This window comes from Semicossyphus pulcher, unplaced genomic scaffold (genome assembly GCF_022749685.1).
Source record: "Semicossyphus pulcher isolate SPU_LCO1_2020_fin unplaced genomic scaffold, fSemPul1.0.p SCAF_15, whole genome shotgun sequence".
Lineage (NCBI taxonomy): Eukaryota > Metazoa > Chordata > Actinopteri > Labriformes > Labridae > Semicossyphus > Semicossyphus pulcher.
In genome coordinates, this window is record NW_027211659.1 from 14,359,327 (window position 1) to 14,376,288 (window position 16,962).

The 16,962-nt window shown below is 40.9% G+C and overlaps 1 protein-coding gene across 2 annotated transcripts; it reads left to right on the forward strand.

The window, feature by feature from the left end:
- The first annotated feature begins 3,123 nt into the window (after positions 1-3,123).
- Positions 3,124-15,027, forward strand: LOC138592064 (activin receptor type-1C). Of its 2 annotated transcripts, XM_069662672.1 has the most exons (9): positions 3,124-3,193; positions 7,510-7,740; positions 10,367-10,609; positions 10,705-10,935; positions 11,034-11,201; positions 11,613-11,769; positions 13,051-13,175; positions 13,391-13,521; positions 14,902-15,027. In XM_069662672.1, the coding sequence occupies exons 1-9, from the start codon at positions 3,124-3,126 to the stop codon at positions 15,025-15,027; spliced, it is 1,482 nt and encodes a 493-aa protein (XP_069518773.1). The 2 variants fall into 2 exon arrangements, with proteins under 2 accessions (XP_069518773.1, XP_069518774.1); XM_069662673.1 differs by lacking the exon at positions 3,124-3,193 and having other exon boundaries at positions 7,572-7,741; positions 10,359-10,609.
- The last annotated feature ends 1,935 nt before the right edge of the window (positions 15,028-16,962 follow it).

Below are 16,962 nucleotides of genomic sequence, written 5' to 3' on the forward strand. Positions count from 1 at the left end.
CATGCTGTATCTAGTAGATCTGTTTATTTCTGGCCATGGTAGAAGCATGGCGCCGGGGATGGGAGTGTTTTGGTCCACCTCTTTGGTCAAGACTGAAAATTCTTAACAATTCTCTGAATTAATTTAAATGATATTTTGCACATTCATGGTCCCCAGAGGAGCAATCCTGCTGACTTTGGTCATCCATTAATCCATTATCTATAATGCTTATCCTGTTCAGGGTCGAGGATGGGCTGTGGATCCCAGTTGTCATTGGGCGAGAGGCGGGGTACATCCTGGACTGATTGACAGGCCATCAGTGTCAGGGATGACACAATAGCCACAGAACGTAACAGGCGTAATAATCCCACCTTGAACTGGCAGTGTAAAAGGGGCTATAGACCAGACGACCTTTCATGCTCTCATTCACACCTATGGGCAATTTAGGAGTCACCAATGAACCTAACAAGCATGTTTGTGTTTGTGTGATGAAGCTGGAGTACCCGGAAGGAACCATTGCAAATTCCACATAGACGGGCCCCCTTTGTCCGAACCATCATTCGAACCAGGAACCTTCGAGCTGTGAGGCGACAGCGCTAACCTGCATCACCGTACAGCCGCTTTTGTAATCATTTCACACACCTAATCCTAACAGCTCCATTTCTGATTTGGAGTGTCTCAATAACTGTTGGATCGCTTACCATACATTTTATTACAGATATTCATGTACCTCTCAGGATGAATTATAATCACTTTTTATCCAGCACCAACATCAGGTCAAACTTTTAATTTGTCCAATTCAAACCCCCACTAAAATTGTCTTCGCTCTTGCCTGCATATTGTTCATATAGTTTGAAAAAAACTACTTCAATCGCACTTTTCAAGTCTTCCAACCACTCAAAGCACTTTTACACTTCATGTCTCATTCGCCCTTTGACTCACTCATGCCACCGGGAACAATTTGCGGTTCAGTGTCTTGCCCAAGGACACTCGTCTGATTTGACTGTAGCTCTCAGGGATCAAACCTCCAACCTTCCGATTGAGAGACGACCGACCCTACCACTGAGCCACAGCCAACCCCTACCAAATCATTACTTCTATACAGCAGAAGTTGACACCTACACTCTAAATGCAACACATTAATTTAAAATTCAATAAGAAAAGGTCAAAAGAGCGCGCATAATCCCTGCCAGCTGTAAACTGCGTGCACAGCAGATCTCTTGGCAGATGTCAAACAGAAACTGGGCTCCCGATGATTCTCACTCTCGTTGATATTCTAGGGGTGTTATGGGCCGGGTGATATTTAACACAACAGTGTGTGTCTAAAGACGATTCAACACCTTGCTTGAATATATGAACAGCTGTCAGACTCCAGACTGTCTTTATATGCAGTGTCATTTGATGCAGCCTTCGCCCACAGAGTACAGAGGTTTGGAGTCAACCAGTTAAATCATATCGTGTTCACCTGGTACTGGGTTTGTTACATGCTGTGTGCCTGTATGTTCCCTTCAAGAAAGGCTGTGTTAAATACAGTATGTTGACAAGTTTAGAAATCTACAACTAAAAGGAAATCAGCCTTTTTTCACTATTTCCATGTGTTTTCTTACGTTTTACCTGTCCTGTGGCCTCTTTCTTTAAACTTCCTTTAAACACTTAAGTGGTGCAGTAAGAGCAAAGGTTACAGTATGCGTAGTGTTTGCAGAATCTAGTCCCTCTAGTGGAGGTTATTGGATTCAGTAGTTATATCAACAACTGTGCTCTAGATACACAGAAAATGTACACTCTGTGCCTCTATCATTGCTCATGTAGACTTTGGGATTAAGCACTTATTCACTTTCCCTGGTGACATTGGCCGCTGTGGTTGCTGTGGAGCAACTTGCTCAGATATAACCTGTAGTAAATAACTTATCACACGCTGTACAGTTGAGCTGGAACTTTGTACCTGGATTAATGTACAGCCAGCTCATTTAGTATTCACAACCTGAGAGTGTAGACTTTCTGCCTGTGTTGAGGGGATGTTAGCAGTGATATCTGTCCGGGCTGCTTTATGCAGTTCTGCTGACCTATGTTCTGGTAACATCCAGGGGAGACGGGCCGCAGAAGGGGTGCAAGATGGGCTGGATAACTAACCATGCACAACAGGCAACTGCCTCTCCCTCAGGGGCCATAAACTTGTTGTTTAATAACTGCAGATTTGTAATGGAATTTGTACCTCTCAAGTACAGTATCAACAAAAGTGTGTCATGCATTATTACTTTACAGTGTGGCCCTGTGAAAACATAGATTTATCACCATCATTAGTTCATTTAGGCTCACGTTGTGCACACTACTGGATATAAATGTGTGTTTCAGCAAATTACCTCAAGGTAATCAACACAGAAAACCAGCGGCAGGTCTCTGCCACGTAAATTCTGGTTGGTTTCTGGGTAATAATGAAGCAGCTATATATAGTCTGCTGTTTGCACTGTACTTGATGGGAATGTGAAGGCAACACGGTACTCACAACAACGTTAAAAAGGTTCATCCATCCACAGTTTGTGTGCCTTGGAAACTAATGCATGTTACTATAGAGCATTTTTTCGCCCACTAGTATGCAGGCCTACACGTGCAGTTGGAGTCAAGTGTACCACACAATCAATACAGCCTACTTATTCTCACAAGGACGTTGGTGTGCTAATTTGGAGTTTCATGGGCTTTTACTTTTTAATTTTGTATACAGACTGGCTGGTTTGTCCTCACATAAACTGTGGATTACATTAACCTGTTCAGTGTACTTTGGCCCCACATTAAGCAGTGAGAGTTAACCACCTCCATGAGTTGAAGACATCTATGATCAATATGCAGGAGGAGGCGTTTTTATACTGAACCCGCAGCAGTTAAATGGATGTACCACACACTTTCTCTCTGGCTTCCATTCACATGTCTTTATCAGAGGTCTGCAGCCCTAATCCGCTTAATCCCAGTCAACAGAGGCGGAGCAAACCTCTCATTGCGTTTTACAGTTTCCTGCCTGCATTTACTGAGAGACATTTGTGCGTGGAGCATGGTGGACGGACTTCAGCGCGATGTGTAACGCTGTGTTTTCGTGTAGGGTAGTTTGTGTGTAAACGGTGCGTCGCAGAGGGAGCAGATGCGGCTCTTGCCATGACTTGTCCCGGGAAGCAGAGCTTTCAAGCGGCGTTGATCTTTCTGTCTGTCGCCCAGCTGACTGCAGGTACAGTAGCTGACACATCCCACTCACTCACTCTGCACTACGTTAGATAATGCATTCATACTGTAAATGACATGCTAATGTAACGTATTCAACTCTTTACTATTTATATTGTGGGCTAGCTAGCTTTAAAAGTTAATTTAGCAGACTTTTAAATCGCCCAGGTTTTATTCTCAGTAAACTGTTTCCAAAATTATGAGTTATGTCACCAAACACACGAATTAAGTGTGTTTTATTTTGAAGGACACATATTAGACGTATATTTTATACCAATATTAGAGCAGTTTGCTAAAGACAAAAGGACTCAAACAAACTGTGTCCCCATGTTAGCTCACTTGTAGGTGTATTAGCCCATGCCTTATATATTGTTGTCTAAAATAGCTTACATAAAAATAGAACAATTATGTAGACCTGTAGTTTCACCCAAACATTTGAAGTAGAAAATAATCAGTTTTATTCATTTTTGTCATTTTTAGTAACCTACTCATGTTGTAAGATTATGGTAAAATCATGTTATCTTATAATGATAAAGTGCTTGACAGTCTTGTTTTGGTCCAAACTATAAACATGGTAGTTTAATACTGTGGGACAGTTTTGTGTCATTTACACATCTAATTAAAATCTTAGTGGTCTGATTAAATATGTTTTTTAACAATTTAACTAAATCTATGCTACAGAGCTGAAACAGTTAGTTTAGTAGTCTATTGACAATAAGATTGGATGCGCATGTGTCACCATTCCTTACACGTTATAGATGAAATAAAAAAAGCAGATTAATTGAAATCTTAATCTGTTCCTGCATTTGGTAGACCTCAAGCTGTGATGCTGCATTTTGCAATATTGAATACATTAGAAAAAACTTTTTAGTGGCTAATAGCAACACAATTACCTCCTACATTCAGTGAAAGAACAAGACAAGAAGCTGCTCACCTCTTTTGGCTGATTCATTAGACACCTTTTTACACCCCAGCACATTGCATCTGCTGCTGTCGTCTAGATAGTAATGCTAAAAAAAAAAGATGTCTGAAAGTTTGTCTCTGATTCAGGCTTAGAATAAAACATAACACACACTTGAGAGAAGCATGTGCCTGTTTGACAGCAAGGTGTGGGAGCTGTCATATGGGCGTTTCCAAACGAGCAAGAAGGGAAGTTGGGATTAAGAAAGGACACAGGTTTGTAAGGCTTTGTCAGTCAACAAATGTTTCCTGATTTAAACACAGCACATGATAGAAATACACTTGTTGCACATCGCTGCAATCTCTCTCTACATATATCCTTCTGTAAAGTGGAATTGCATCTGAATAATTACTGAGAGTTAAAATAGTTTATTCCAACAATTCTTCCCACAAGTAATGACTTTATTGAGCATCTCAGTGAAGGAATTCAGTTCTGACTATCAGTGATGCTTTGGTTGACAATTTAAGAGAAAATGCATTTTATGAACATTTTAGGAGTGCTTTGACAATGATAGAAAACATACGCACATTCCAGGACATGTGTAAATGTCCAGAATAGTGGATTAAGAATAACAAGAAGCGTCCTATAAGTCAATGATGTGATCAACTCTTTATGTGATAATTTATTGCTAGGATGACTGCTTCGTCTATAAAACAGTTTCACTAGGGGTGGGATAGAATATCGATATGGTAATATATCGTCGTCCTGACTCGTGCAATACAATTAGCAATATTTTATTCGGAAATATATGCCGCTTTAAAAAGATTTCCCAGCAATTCTGACTCACTGCGTCACTACTTCATGACTCCTCGCGGTGGCACTTATTACATGAATGATGGGAATATGAATGGAAATGAATTGGCCAAAGATGTTAATCAGATATTGTGATGTATCATTATATGATCGCTTGCAATATACCAATTATCGCAGAATCGCTGTATTGTGATATTATCGTTACCGTGGGCAACGTATCGCGTATTGTTATCGTACTGTAAGTTACCCTGCGATTCCCACCCCTAATTTTCACAGTAAAGAAATCTACTAAAAAGTGATGATTTAAAAATGAATTGCATTTATTGCACTTCAAGCTCCAATTGCATAACAGTACATAACACTTTTTCTGCATTGTTAAACTGTGTTAGACTTCCAATGCATTAAGTGTACAGCATTTCTCGTCTTCTTCACACAGTCAGTTTTGTTTGTTGTTTCTTTTTGTCAAAGTATGAAAAGGTGCAGAAACTCCAAATTCATAATTTATATTATTTCACATGTAAAAGGAAATCTCAGCTGTGAGATGTAAGGAAGTGGGAGTATAACATGTAGGTAACAGTTACCCAACCTTATTACAGCATCACATTAGGCTGTTCAATCAGGCTGCAGTTCAGCCCTTAAGTAACACTCTAGTCCCATCTAAGATTATCAGAGATCTTCCTTTCACTGCGCTTATCATTTGTGTAGAAAAGTGATGAAAACCTATTTAAAGGTGAATTGAAAGTGGTTTCAAGTCACACCCACATAGGAACAGACTTCAAGTTCAGAGGGAGGCCAAGGCAACATTTGTTCGATTTTCAGAGATTTTTTTATTCAAGGTGACTGGTTTATAGAAAATATTACAGTAGATACGATGTGACTACAAATTGATGGCCTGATGTAATGAAAAGCAAGATCTGGATTAGTTAGCAGACTGAAATTTGAAAGAACATTTTTACCACCATTAAATTAATTTGATACTTTTAGTCCACAAGGCAGCTACAGTCAAACTATGAAAGGCTCATTAAATCAGCGTTTCAGCTGATTATTATGTTCTTTAGAGCACAACCATTTTTCAGAGGGATCAAATGTTCTGTGTTTCTTGCACATATTTGCTAAAACCTGTTTTCTTTCTAATAATGCTAATCAATATAAGTAAAAAAAAAAAGTAATATCTTTTACCTGCATTTAAAATCTCACTGTTTAGTCAATTATCTGCTTTTAAAAGCTTCAAAAAGATCAACCTTGTTATAGCTCAGTTTCTGGAGTTAGTTAGATGTTTAATAGTTCATGTAATAGTCATTGTCCTTGAGAAAGATGTTGCCAAGCAACTTCCAGGTATACTTTAAAAGAAAAATATTTTTGTCACATTTCAGTCAGCCTTTCCCTGAACCTTGATTTCTCTTGTCGATTTCTGATTTTGTGAAGAGAGCTTTAAAAAAACCCTTTTAAACGCAAGCATTTCTGTATGATTATAAACATCCATAAATCTCCATCTGAAAATACTCCCTGAGAATGCACTATTTCTACATTTATGAGGACAAATGCATTATTGATTTAACGTTTTTTCAATGGATATGACTAATTTGGTCCAAAATATGGAACTTCATCTTTTTCTGCAAGCATCTCTCCATGCAACACTGGCTGTAACTATCTGGTGTTACCATTTCTCTTCACATCTATTATATAGTAAAGTATTGTTGGGGTGTGCCACAGGGATCCATCCTGGGTCCCCTTGTGTTGTCTTTTTATACAAGTCCTCCTTTCTTTTTAACTGCCACATGGATGACATGGCGCTGTATTTTTCAACTAAAATGTATGAGCCCAACTGACTGAATCTTTGCATTGGACTGTATTAGATATAAAGCTATTTTAACATGTTAATATACAACAAAAATACAGGTGACGTTAAACTGACTTACTTGAACTTGTAACATTATAATGTTGTTATTTGTGTCTGTGTTTCCAGTTGAGCAACATGGTCTTTTTTTGTAGTGATGACAATTACAAATGATGCTAATTATGGCGTTGTGGTATTTGTGTAGGCGACTGATATATGTGAGGTTTTCCTAAGAGACAGGACGGAGGGAAAGCTGTGACCCAGAGTTTGGGAGATGATAGGTTATTATGTTTTTTTAGAAGTTTGTGTTGGCGTGCAGAGCCATACAGAGTGAAAGAAGTTATCTGTGGTGGTGAAAGTGCATTGTGTTTGTATAGCGCTGTCTGTTGTGCATTCTTCTTTTCTATGCTGTGTTGAAAAACATACATTTTTTTCACGGTTCATTACAGTTTTTTCTAGTGAGCAGGGAGGGCAAGCTTGCTTATCAATCACTCACAGTCTTATCAAACAAAGCCTGACAGCAGCTCCAAGTAGAACACAAGATTATCTGGGTGTTAAACTAAGAGGCATTACTCTGGTTCGTCCACCTCCAGCCATTTAAGAGCATGGGCCCTGTTACATAACAGGAGCATCCTGCTTCTGAAGCGCTAAACACCACTGACCATGGCAGTCTGTGAATTAAACTGTTTGTCTGGTGTCCTTCGAAGCGATTTTACAATCAATGAATTCACAGGTGTGAAGGAAACAGTTATATGACCGTCTTGTGTTTCAGGCCTGAAGTGTGTGTGCCAGCTTTGTGCCAACCACACCTGTGAGACGGCGGCAGACGGAGCCTGCTGGAACTCCGTGATGCTGATTGACGGGAAGGAGGAGACAGTCAAATCCTGCCTGTCGCCCTCTGAGATGAAGGGCCAGGTCTTCTGCTACAGCTCCAGAAATGTCTCCAAGAGGAACTGCTGCTTCACCGACTTCTGCAACAACGAGACTCTGCACCTACAACCAGGTATAAAATGATGTCTTTAAGTGTCTTAGATTTAAAGATGAATATTTAGATATATAAACAAATATAGTTATAAATGAAAGAAAAGCCTGATTAATCCCTCCAGGCAGTCACTTAATGTCACATTGCTCAGTAGTTACAGTATTCATTCGACAGCACCAACAACCCAATCAGCGTGGGATTTCCCACTCATTCTGGCCCCGGCTAGACGAGGTGGATGCTGATCCTACTAGATCCTGTGACATAACAGAACTGGCAGCAGCTATGGGACGGCGGTTAGCGATCCTCCCCCTCCCTCCCCTGATTTATAAATAAATACTTTGTCAGGCGTGTAGTCCTGCTGCGAGTTCAAAGCCTCTCATGGGTCTGCATGCGTGGAAGGTGTCCTTAAAGCGGAGGGCAGATTACTCTCACCTGTGGATGCACCAATCAGTGGAAAACACTTAGCATGGTGGTTGATGAATACATTTACGCATAAAATAATGTTTCATGTTTATTTGTAACATCTCTGTAATTCAAATAGCACACTGGCCCTTTAATTTGGACCATTCATAAGACAGTCAGATTTGTGAAGGCTGCATTTATTAGCTTTATTGGCCAATGAAAATACACTTGACATAATATGGTTGTGAAGTTGTGCAGCAACACTGATGTCTGTTTGGAACTGTGGACTACAGTGAGGAAGTCCATATGTTAACTCTTATGGTCATTCTCCTTGCAGCTACTAACTCCTGAGAAAGACCTGTTAGCTAGCTGCTAGCTGCTAAATGCTCCACCGTGTTCACCAACTAGTGTCTAACCGTGGCTATTTGCTGTTTGCTGTAAAGCCGGAGTGGCTTATTTTCTTAATTAGTCTTAGAAAAGGGATTGATAGAGCTAACCAAATGAGTAAAATTGCTGCCTTAAAAACTTCCATTAGGACAAATTAGGGAAATATTATCTGTGTCGCCATGAGCCGGCTTTTGCAAATCACACACACTCATTTCACTCACTGTTAATATGAAAATATCTATTAGTGAAGCTTTGAGAGAAGGAAATGGAAAGCAAAGCCCCATTTTGTAACTGCATATTAGTTCCTAATACCAAGTGGCTTCTGGCTTAGTTTTTTCAATGCTTGCAAAAATGCAATCCATTTAATTTCTCAGGAATACACTATTCTGCTTAAGTTTTCCCCTTTTGATTAATCTACCAATTACTTCCTCAGACAGAAGGTCTGTAAAAAACGAAACAAAATATTATCACACAGGCCAAAGTGAGGACGTCAGATGTCTTTGTTTTGTCGGCCAACGTCACCGTCCAAAGACATTTGATTAGAGACGTGTAGACATGACATGAAAACTAGCAAATCATCACATTGATCAACAAATCGATTAACTTTCTAACTCTTCCAGCAGGCGCATACTTTTTTAAGAAGTAAAAGGTAAATACAAATATTGCATGTAGGACTAAATGGAAACATTGCTGCTTCTTCTGGAGCCTGTATGTTTTAGATGACGCAGTCGACGGCTTAATTTCCCGTAATCCTGCATCCCGCAGAGTCTTTATTAATATAAGTCAAATGTAAAAGTTGAACCCAAATGTAAACGTAGAAAAAGAGAAGCAGAAATGACTGAGATTACATCATTGCCCCATGCTGAGTCGCCTCAGAGGCAGAGAAACTGTCCTCTCCTCTCCTCTGACCCAGCGGAGAGGAGAGTCTTGTTTTGCATCATATCTGCCGAGCTCCAGTTGGACACATTGCAGGATGTATTTAGGTAAAAGGCTACAGATGTCTTAGGAAACTGTGGCTGTTGCTTCGCACATTGGGCCATCTGCAGTCTGAGTTATTAAATCACTCAGATGCATGCGTATAATAAAACCATTCCTGAAGTTAACATGAGGCTAGAGCCATCCCAGCTGGTCGATCCTTCAAAGTTTCAAAATCGTTTTATTTTCCCTGTCCTGTCATTTAACTTGCTAAGCTGTTCAGTGTGCGTTATTTTTTCAGGAGTCTTTAAATCTTATTTTATCACTTCTCCCACGAGATCTGCTGTTTTTGTATGTGTCCAGGTCTCCTCTGTCCGCCCACAGACAGAGTGAAAGCCTTATAGGACACCTGTTGTGTCACTTTCTTAAATTCGGAAGAAAAAATTACATTTACATTTTATACTTTTAAGAGAAAAATGTATTGGCACTAAACTATTCTGCCTCTGTACTCTTTATTACTTTGGATTAATGACTTTTATGGGCGGTGATGAAGATGTCTGACACTCTTTTGGCAGACATGACTTGGAATAACCTGCCAAATGAACACTTTGAATTTGAGGTTTGTTGACAGGGCGATGGCTTGATTTTGCTGAGCTCGTGTTAAAGTCAAATGTGTGTTTGTCTGAAATGTAGAACATCAGTATATTTCAGCAAAAGTTGAATGAGACTCGTGATATATTGTCCACTTGAGAAGATGAGTTCAGCCTGCAACACACCTGCAATAACCAATATTGGCCACCAGAGGGGGCAACAATCACTGTGAGCTTGGTGATTTGTGCCCTCTTCTTCTACTGATTCTTCTTCTTCTTGAGAGTTCACTTTTAGGGGACAATAATAACAACACAGCTACATAGTCATGTTGTATATGTGTGTGTGTTTTCAGAGAGGCCTTCAGAAGAACCCGGGTGGAGCACGGAGCAGCTCACTGTGGTGATCCTGGTCCCCTCCTGCCTGTTGTGCGTGGGGATCCTGCTGGGTGTGTTCGTGGTGCAGGGTCACCGCTGTTACTACAGCAGAGCCCACAAGCAGGACCCAGAGGAGCCTCTGGATGACCAGATGCTCATGTCACCCGACAAATGTCTCAAGGATCTGATCTATGACATGAGCACGTCGGGCTCTGGATCAGGTGAGATTCATGTTAGGTTAAAACTTTACATTTGAAGGTAAAAATAATGATTACTTCTCAACATCAACTTACAATCATTGTTTTGTGTCTCGCAGGTCTGCCACTGCTGGTCCAGCGGACTATAGCTCGGACCATCGTCCTGCAGGAGTCCATCGGGAAGGGTCGATATGGGGAGGTGTGGCGGGGAAAGTGGCGAGGAGAGGATGTGGCGGTGAAGATCTTCTCCTCCAGGGACGAGAGGTCGTGGTTTCGTGAAGCGGAGATTTTTCAGACCATCATGCTCAGGCATGAGAACATCCTGGGCTTCATCGCTGCCGACAACAAAGGTCTCACACTCACACAAAAATTAAGTTATTTAAGTGTTCATTGCAGCTTTGAGATAAATGTGCCAACACTGACTGTTTTTATTTCCTGTGTGCTGCAGATAACGGCTCATGGACCCAGCTGTGGTTGGTGTCAGAGTACCACGAGCACGGCTCTCTGTACGACTACCTGAACAGGTACACACTCTCTGTGGAAGGCATGATCGTCCTCGCTTTGTCTATAGCCAGCGGCCTGGCACACCTCCACATGGAAATCATTGGCACGCAGGGTAAGGCTGTTTTAAGGGAATTATTAAAATGTATTTAATGGAAATAATCTCATTGGAGAAATCAAACTAGACTGTAATTTAGGGAGAGAGCATGCCACGTATAGAACAGCACATGTTGACATTTTGCCTGATAAATTAGATGTTTTATCTTCAAAGTTGTTGGTAATAATTTTTCTGTAGTAGATTTAACTGTAAACCAATTTCACTGTTACTTCATTAACATTAAGTCTCATTGATGGTTGTGATCATTTGAAAACATGTTGGTATATGGCATGTCAGAGGACAGAATAAGTTTGGCGCAGATGTTTTTTTTGCTCCTTAATCCTGCAAAAATGTCCTCATTTTCATGCATCACTTAAAGGAAGATACATTCTCAAGACGAAGCATACTTAACCTTATTTCTGGATGTAGGTAAACCTGCGATCGCTCACAGAGACCTAAAGTCTAAAAACATCCTGGTGAAGAAGAACTGCACAGCAGTCATCGCAGACCTGGGTTTGGCTGTGAAACACGACTCCAACACCAACACCATCGACATCCCGTCCAATCACAGAGTGGGAACCAAGAGGTCAGATTTACTAACAGCACAATACACATCTTTTTTACCAACAGGGGACTATCATGATACTCTGACAAAGTAGGGACTCCTGTTTCTGCTCATTAAAAACAAAATAGAATAGAAAATGTACTTTTAAGGTCTTTAACCGTAATATTACTTTCCCACCTGGCTTTTTTTCTTAGTATGAAAGGCTACAATCAGCTTTCAGACCCGGGTCAAATGACTCTGCAGTAGACATGGGTAATTATCGCCTCGGCTCTGATCGGCATTGATAGGAACACAAAAGCCGTATTGACACGCTAATCTCCGCCCCCTTTCCGGTGCGTCGCTATGCTCCGTCTGTAACTTCTGCGACTCCTCGTCATCTCCGCTACAAATTTCGCCCATCTCCGTCCGAACCAAATTAGTCATTGATAAACAGACTGAATGAGTAATAGACACAATTAAGACCTAACCACCGTAACTACTTCACTGTTTACTAACCCTGTTTCCACCGCGTTTGTGACGTCAGACGGTGATGCAGCAGAAAAGAGAACAAATTCGCAGTATACTCAACTGGCAATGGGAAAAGAGACAATCGGCATCTCTAAGCGTGTCTTCCGGGGTCTGAAAAACCCTCATCAACGCGCTAAATTTAGGTGGCAAAGGGGTATTAGAGGGGACCTCCATATACTGCGGTAGAGCTGTCTGTCTCACACAAAGTAGAGATGTTAATGGAAACAGATTTCAAACCTTATAAAGGTCTAAAAAAGTTATATATTTCCCATGGAGTTTACAAAGTAGTCAGCCTCTGAATTTCTCCTACAGTTAGTAATGTTTTTTGGCCAGTACTATTCATTGACTTCCAACATGGAGTGGGCTTCTTCAAAGCTGTTTTCTGAAGTTAAGTAGAAACGAGTTTCACATTCTGTCCCACTCGTTATCATGAAGGTCTACTAGGGTCTGTTGAGCAAATGACTGTTGTTTTGTATTAGATATCAAGCAGGACTGATACAGATTTTGTGCAGGTGCATTTAAATCTAGTTTATACAAATTTAAAGACAATACTTTAACTTCAATGTTAAGGATATTTAGACTTTGGCGACTCCTAGTGGCTCTATCAAAAGCTTTAAAAGTCTCCCCCAGACTGTCTTTGTCAAACGATGTTCAGAATGATAAATCGAGCTTATTGTGCTGCTCCAAATTGATGGTTTTCAATTCAGGGACCATTGGACAAAGATTCAAAACAAACTCAAAAACCAATCTGGGCTTTTTGATTTCATTATGCTCTAATCATTTTGTCCTCTGCAGGTACATGGCCCCCGAAATCCTGGATGAGACGATCAATATGAGCAGCTTTGAGTCATTCAAGAGGGCGGACATCTACGCGCTCGGCCTGGTGTTCTGGGAACTGGCACGAAGATGTTCTGTTAGAGGTAACTTGAATGACACAAACACATATATACTCCCACTGGTTAATCAATGTTTAAAGAAATATTAATGGAGTAGTCATCAGCAAAACTGTTGGTCATAGTTGTTTGTGCCATTTCAATTTGTCCATCACACACTAGTTTAAGTTGTTTTTTATCCTTTTTTGGGTGGTGAGAAAAAGCCTGATAAACAAAATCTCCATATTTGCCATGTTCCACAGGACTTCATGAAGATTTCCAGCTGCCTTATTACGACCTGGTGCCTTCTGATCCGACTGTCGAGGACATGAGGAAGGTGGTGTGTGAGCAGAAACTCAGACCCAACATTCCCAACCAGTGGCAGAGCTGCGAGGTGAGACAGAACACCCACCTGATGTATCATGTAGGATATGTAGGTGAACAGAAGAAGTCAAATAGAATTTTAAGGGATTTCAAATGTCTGTTATGACAACATTGGACTTACAAAAGTACCTGTTGGCATCAAAACCAGGAGGGTAAGAAGAACAAGGCCTCAGTGTACTTTATTATGAGTGCTTGGAAGTTGAACATCCAGTGGGAGGGAGGGCCTGCAATCTTTGCTGAACTGACAATAAGAAAATCACGAAGAGCCAGAGACAACGATCCACAGGAACCTGCTAGACGAGAGAGCACAAAAACTTCCGTGAAGAAGTTAGTAACCTGCAGTCATAGGACATGAGTGCATCCAGACAAAGACAGACAGAGAGAGACAGAGAGAGACAGAGAGAGAGGCTAGCCTGAGCCAGCCCTAACTATAAGCTTTATTAAAGGGAAGTTTTAAACCTTCTCTTAAAAGTAGAGAGCAATGACTTTATATAAAGATGGACGACGCGTCTCCATGTACTCTCATTCTACAAAACTGAAGCCAAAATACCCCCGAGGGAGGCGCTGCCATCTTGCGCGGGTGACGTCATTTGGAGCCAGAGCTGCGCAGCAGAGGCATATTTAACAGCAGAACAGCTTCTTGTGTTGGTCTGAAGCAGATGTTCACAGACTGTAGTGATTGTTTTAGTTACGTCTCCTCTCGCCAATCCTCCTCTGCTCTGCTAATCCGGAACAGATCGGCTGCAGGAGCCAACAGAGCTGTCAATCATCCTTTTTACAGCATCAAATAACTAATTATAAATAAACTTGGACGTAAATCAGCTTGATAAGAACTAATTATAATGACAGAAACCATGTTTGAGAAACATTTATTTGACGTGTATTTTGATTTTATAGTTTGACTCATGTCCCATCTGTTAACATGGAGGAGGCGGGCTTTATGACCTATACTGCAGCCAGTCTGCGGGGGGCTTTCCTTTTAGGGAGCGGTCATGTCGTCCATCTTTTTATACAGTCTCTGGTAGGGAGGGTGTCTGCCCCCCGGACCCTGACTGGTAGATGATTCAAAGGAGAGGAGCCTGATAATTGAAGGCTTTACCTGCCATACTACTCCTAGAGACCTAAGGTACCACACTGGTGACGGATGAGGGGTGACATAGCTGACGGGGACATGTCCTTTTGTCTTACACGTCTAATTGGTTGATGTGCTTCCATTCATTTCGTGTGAGACCAACAACCCAAATAAAAGCTACGAGGCTATTCTGAAATAACACTTATTTCTGCCCACCAAATAAAATGTAATTGACCACTATCCCTAAGTTATCCATAAGAACATAATATATTTTGGCTCTTACATCCAACTAAAACTGTCTCCTCGTTGATCCTCCAGGCTCTGCGTGTGATGGGCAAACTGATGAGAGAGTGCTGGTACGCCAACCCCTCTGCTCGACTCACTGCTCTGCGGGTGAAGAAAACTGTGTCTCAGATTTCCGTCATCAAGGACATCAAAGATTAGTTTAAACTGTCATCCCGCAGACGCTGGTGCTGGCACCGGTGCAACACGACAGACTGAGAGTTGTTGGAAACAGGGAGTAAACGTTCTCTCTGCCTGCCTGAGCCTGCCCTCTTCAGGACACCACCGCACTGTTCACCCTTAGAGAGCAGAGTCAGGCTGTTCCTGGTGCCAAAGTATTGACGGGGGTGTCTGATGCTGCTTTACACGCAGACACCGAATGTGAACCAAAAAGATGAACTTTTAGTAGGAAGAGCCATATGAGATAAGAATGTGTATAATGTATGTACAGATTATTTTGCTACCTCAGATATTTAAGTGCCCAAAGCTTCAAGTTGCACATTGTGATGTTTTTGTGCCATATCTTGTAGCAAACAGTATCGCTTGGTAGGTCGTGTGCTTACTTACAATCACAAAGGATACTAGATAAGACAATTTTACTGGTTATAACTGGTTTAAAATGACACATGCACAGATTGGCCGTAATAATCAGAGCTTTAAAGTGCTTTTTGCGTCGTTGTCCGAGAACTATTGTATTAATGGAAAGTTAAACGTTCTGTGGAAAGGTTACGATACACTTAACAAGACAGAAAACAAGACAAACTTTAGCTAAATTTATCCAAGTGGGTTTTTAGTGTGTTTTGGATCTGGCTAGTTCGTTGGTCCAACAACCTTGACAATCATTGAATGGATCTTAACGATATTTGGTACAGCCAGTGTTTGTCCACAGAATGTGAAACCTCATATCTTTGGACTTTGAAGAAGTCCAGCTGGATTTTTTAAAAGTTAAAACTAACCTCGGACTGTCCTGAGATCATGACAGTAAATTATTTTGGATTGATCCCTCCCTCATCCCTATCACTCTTCCAAATTTGAAGTATTAAGACATGTAATTGGTGAGACTTACAAAGCTGTCTCTCATTTTTCTCCGCCTCATGTGACTAGTATTGTAGAACAGAGAAAACAAACTCGTCCTTTACGTAAAGGAAAGTACGGCTACGATCTCCTGCTATAAACTTCATACATCTCAGTTGTCGAATCGAGCTGCTCTCTGACAGGTGAATGCATGTTTGTTGACAAACAGAAACTCCTTCATGAATGTGGAAAAATATCTTTTGTATATCTCATCTATATTTAAAGCTCCTGTGAGGAGTTTTTCGCTGGTTATGAAACAGACTGAAATTAATTCTGATGTCTCTATATGACCTACAAAAGCAAACCAGACCATCAGCGACAGGACTGATTCTTTAGTTATTTTTAATGCCTCAAACCGCTGGTGGGTGGTAGGTGTCAGACGACGCGATTAACTGCACGCTGCCTTTGTTTACATTTTCCAGGGTAAAAATGTAAAGTGAGTTATACATATGACTGTTGTATTAAAAAACCACCACCATAAGAGGTAGGGCTTTGTCCACAGGGGGCGCCAAAATCGACACAAACCGAAAGTTCCTCACAGCAGCTTTAAACACACTGGAAACATGTTTTTCTGCTAATTACATTTTAGCAACGCTGATGCACAAATCAAAACTTAAGAGGAATTCTATTTTAATTTCAGTCCAGTTTTGTTACCAATCGCTCAGACGTTGAAACAGGGAAATCAAACTACTATGTTCAGTACAGATAAGAAAACACTCCATGATACAGCAAGATGCTGTTTTCTCTGAATAAAGATCTCGATGAAGCTTAAGATGAAACCATAAAACAAGAGGTAAAATAGAACAAACATAATGGCTGGTGTATACGTTAAGTATATCGAGGGTTGGTTGATGACTGCACATGTGATCACTAATTTTATATCATCAGAGGTGATCCCGTACGTGAAGTGTTTGTGAAACCTCTGCTTTGGATCCTTTAAATCACGTAGAGCTCAGTTATTGTTCATTCATTATGTTCGGGATTATTGTGTGATATGTAGCATCAGCTGTGCTGCCTCTTGAA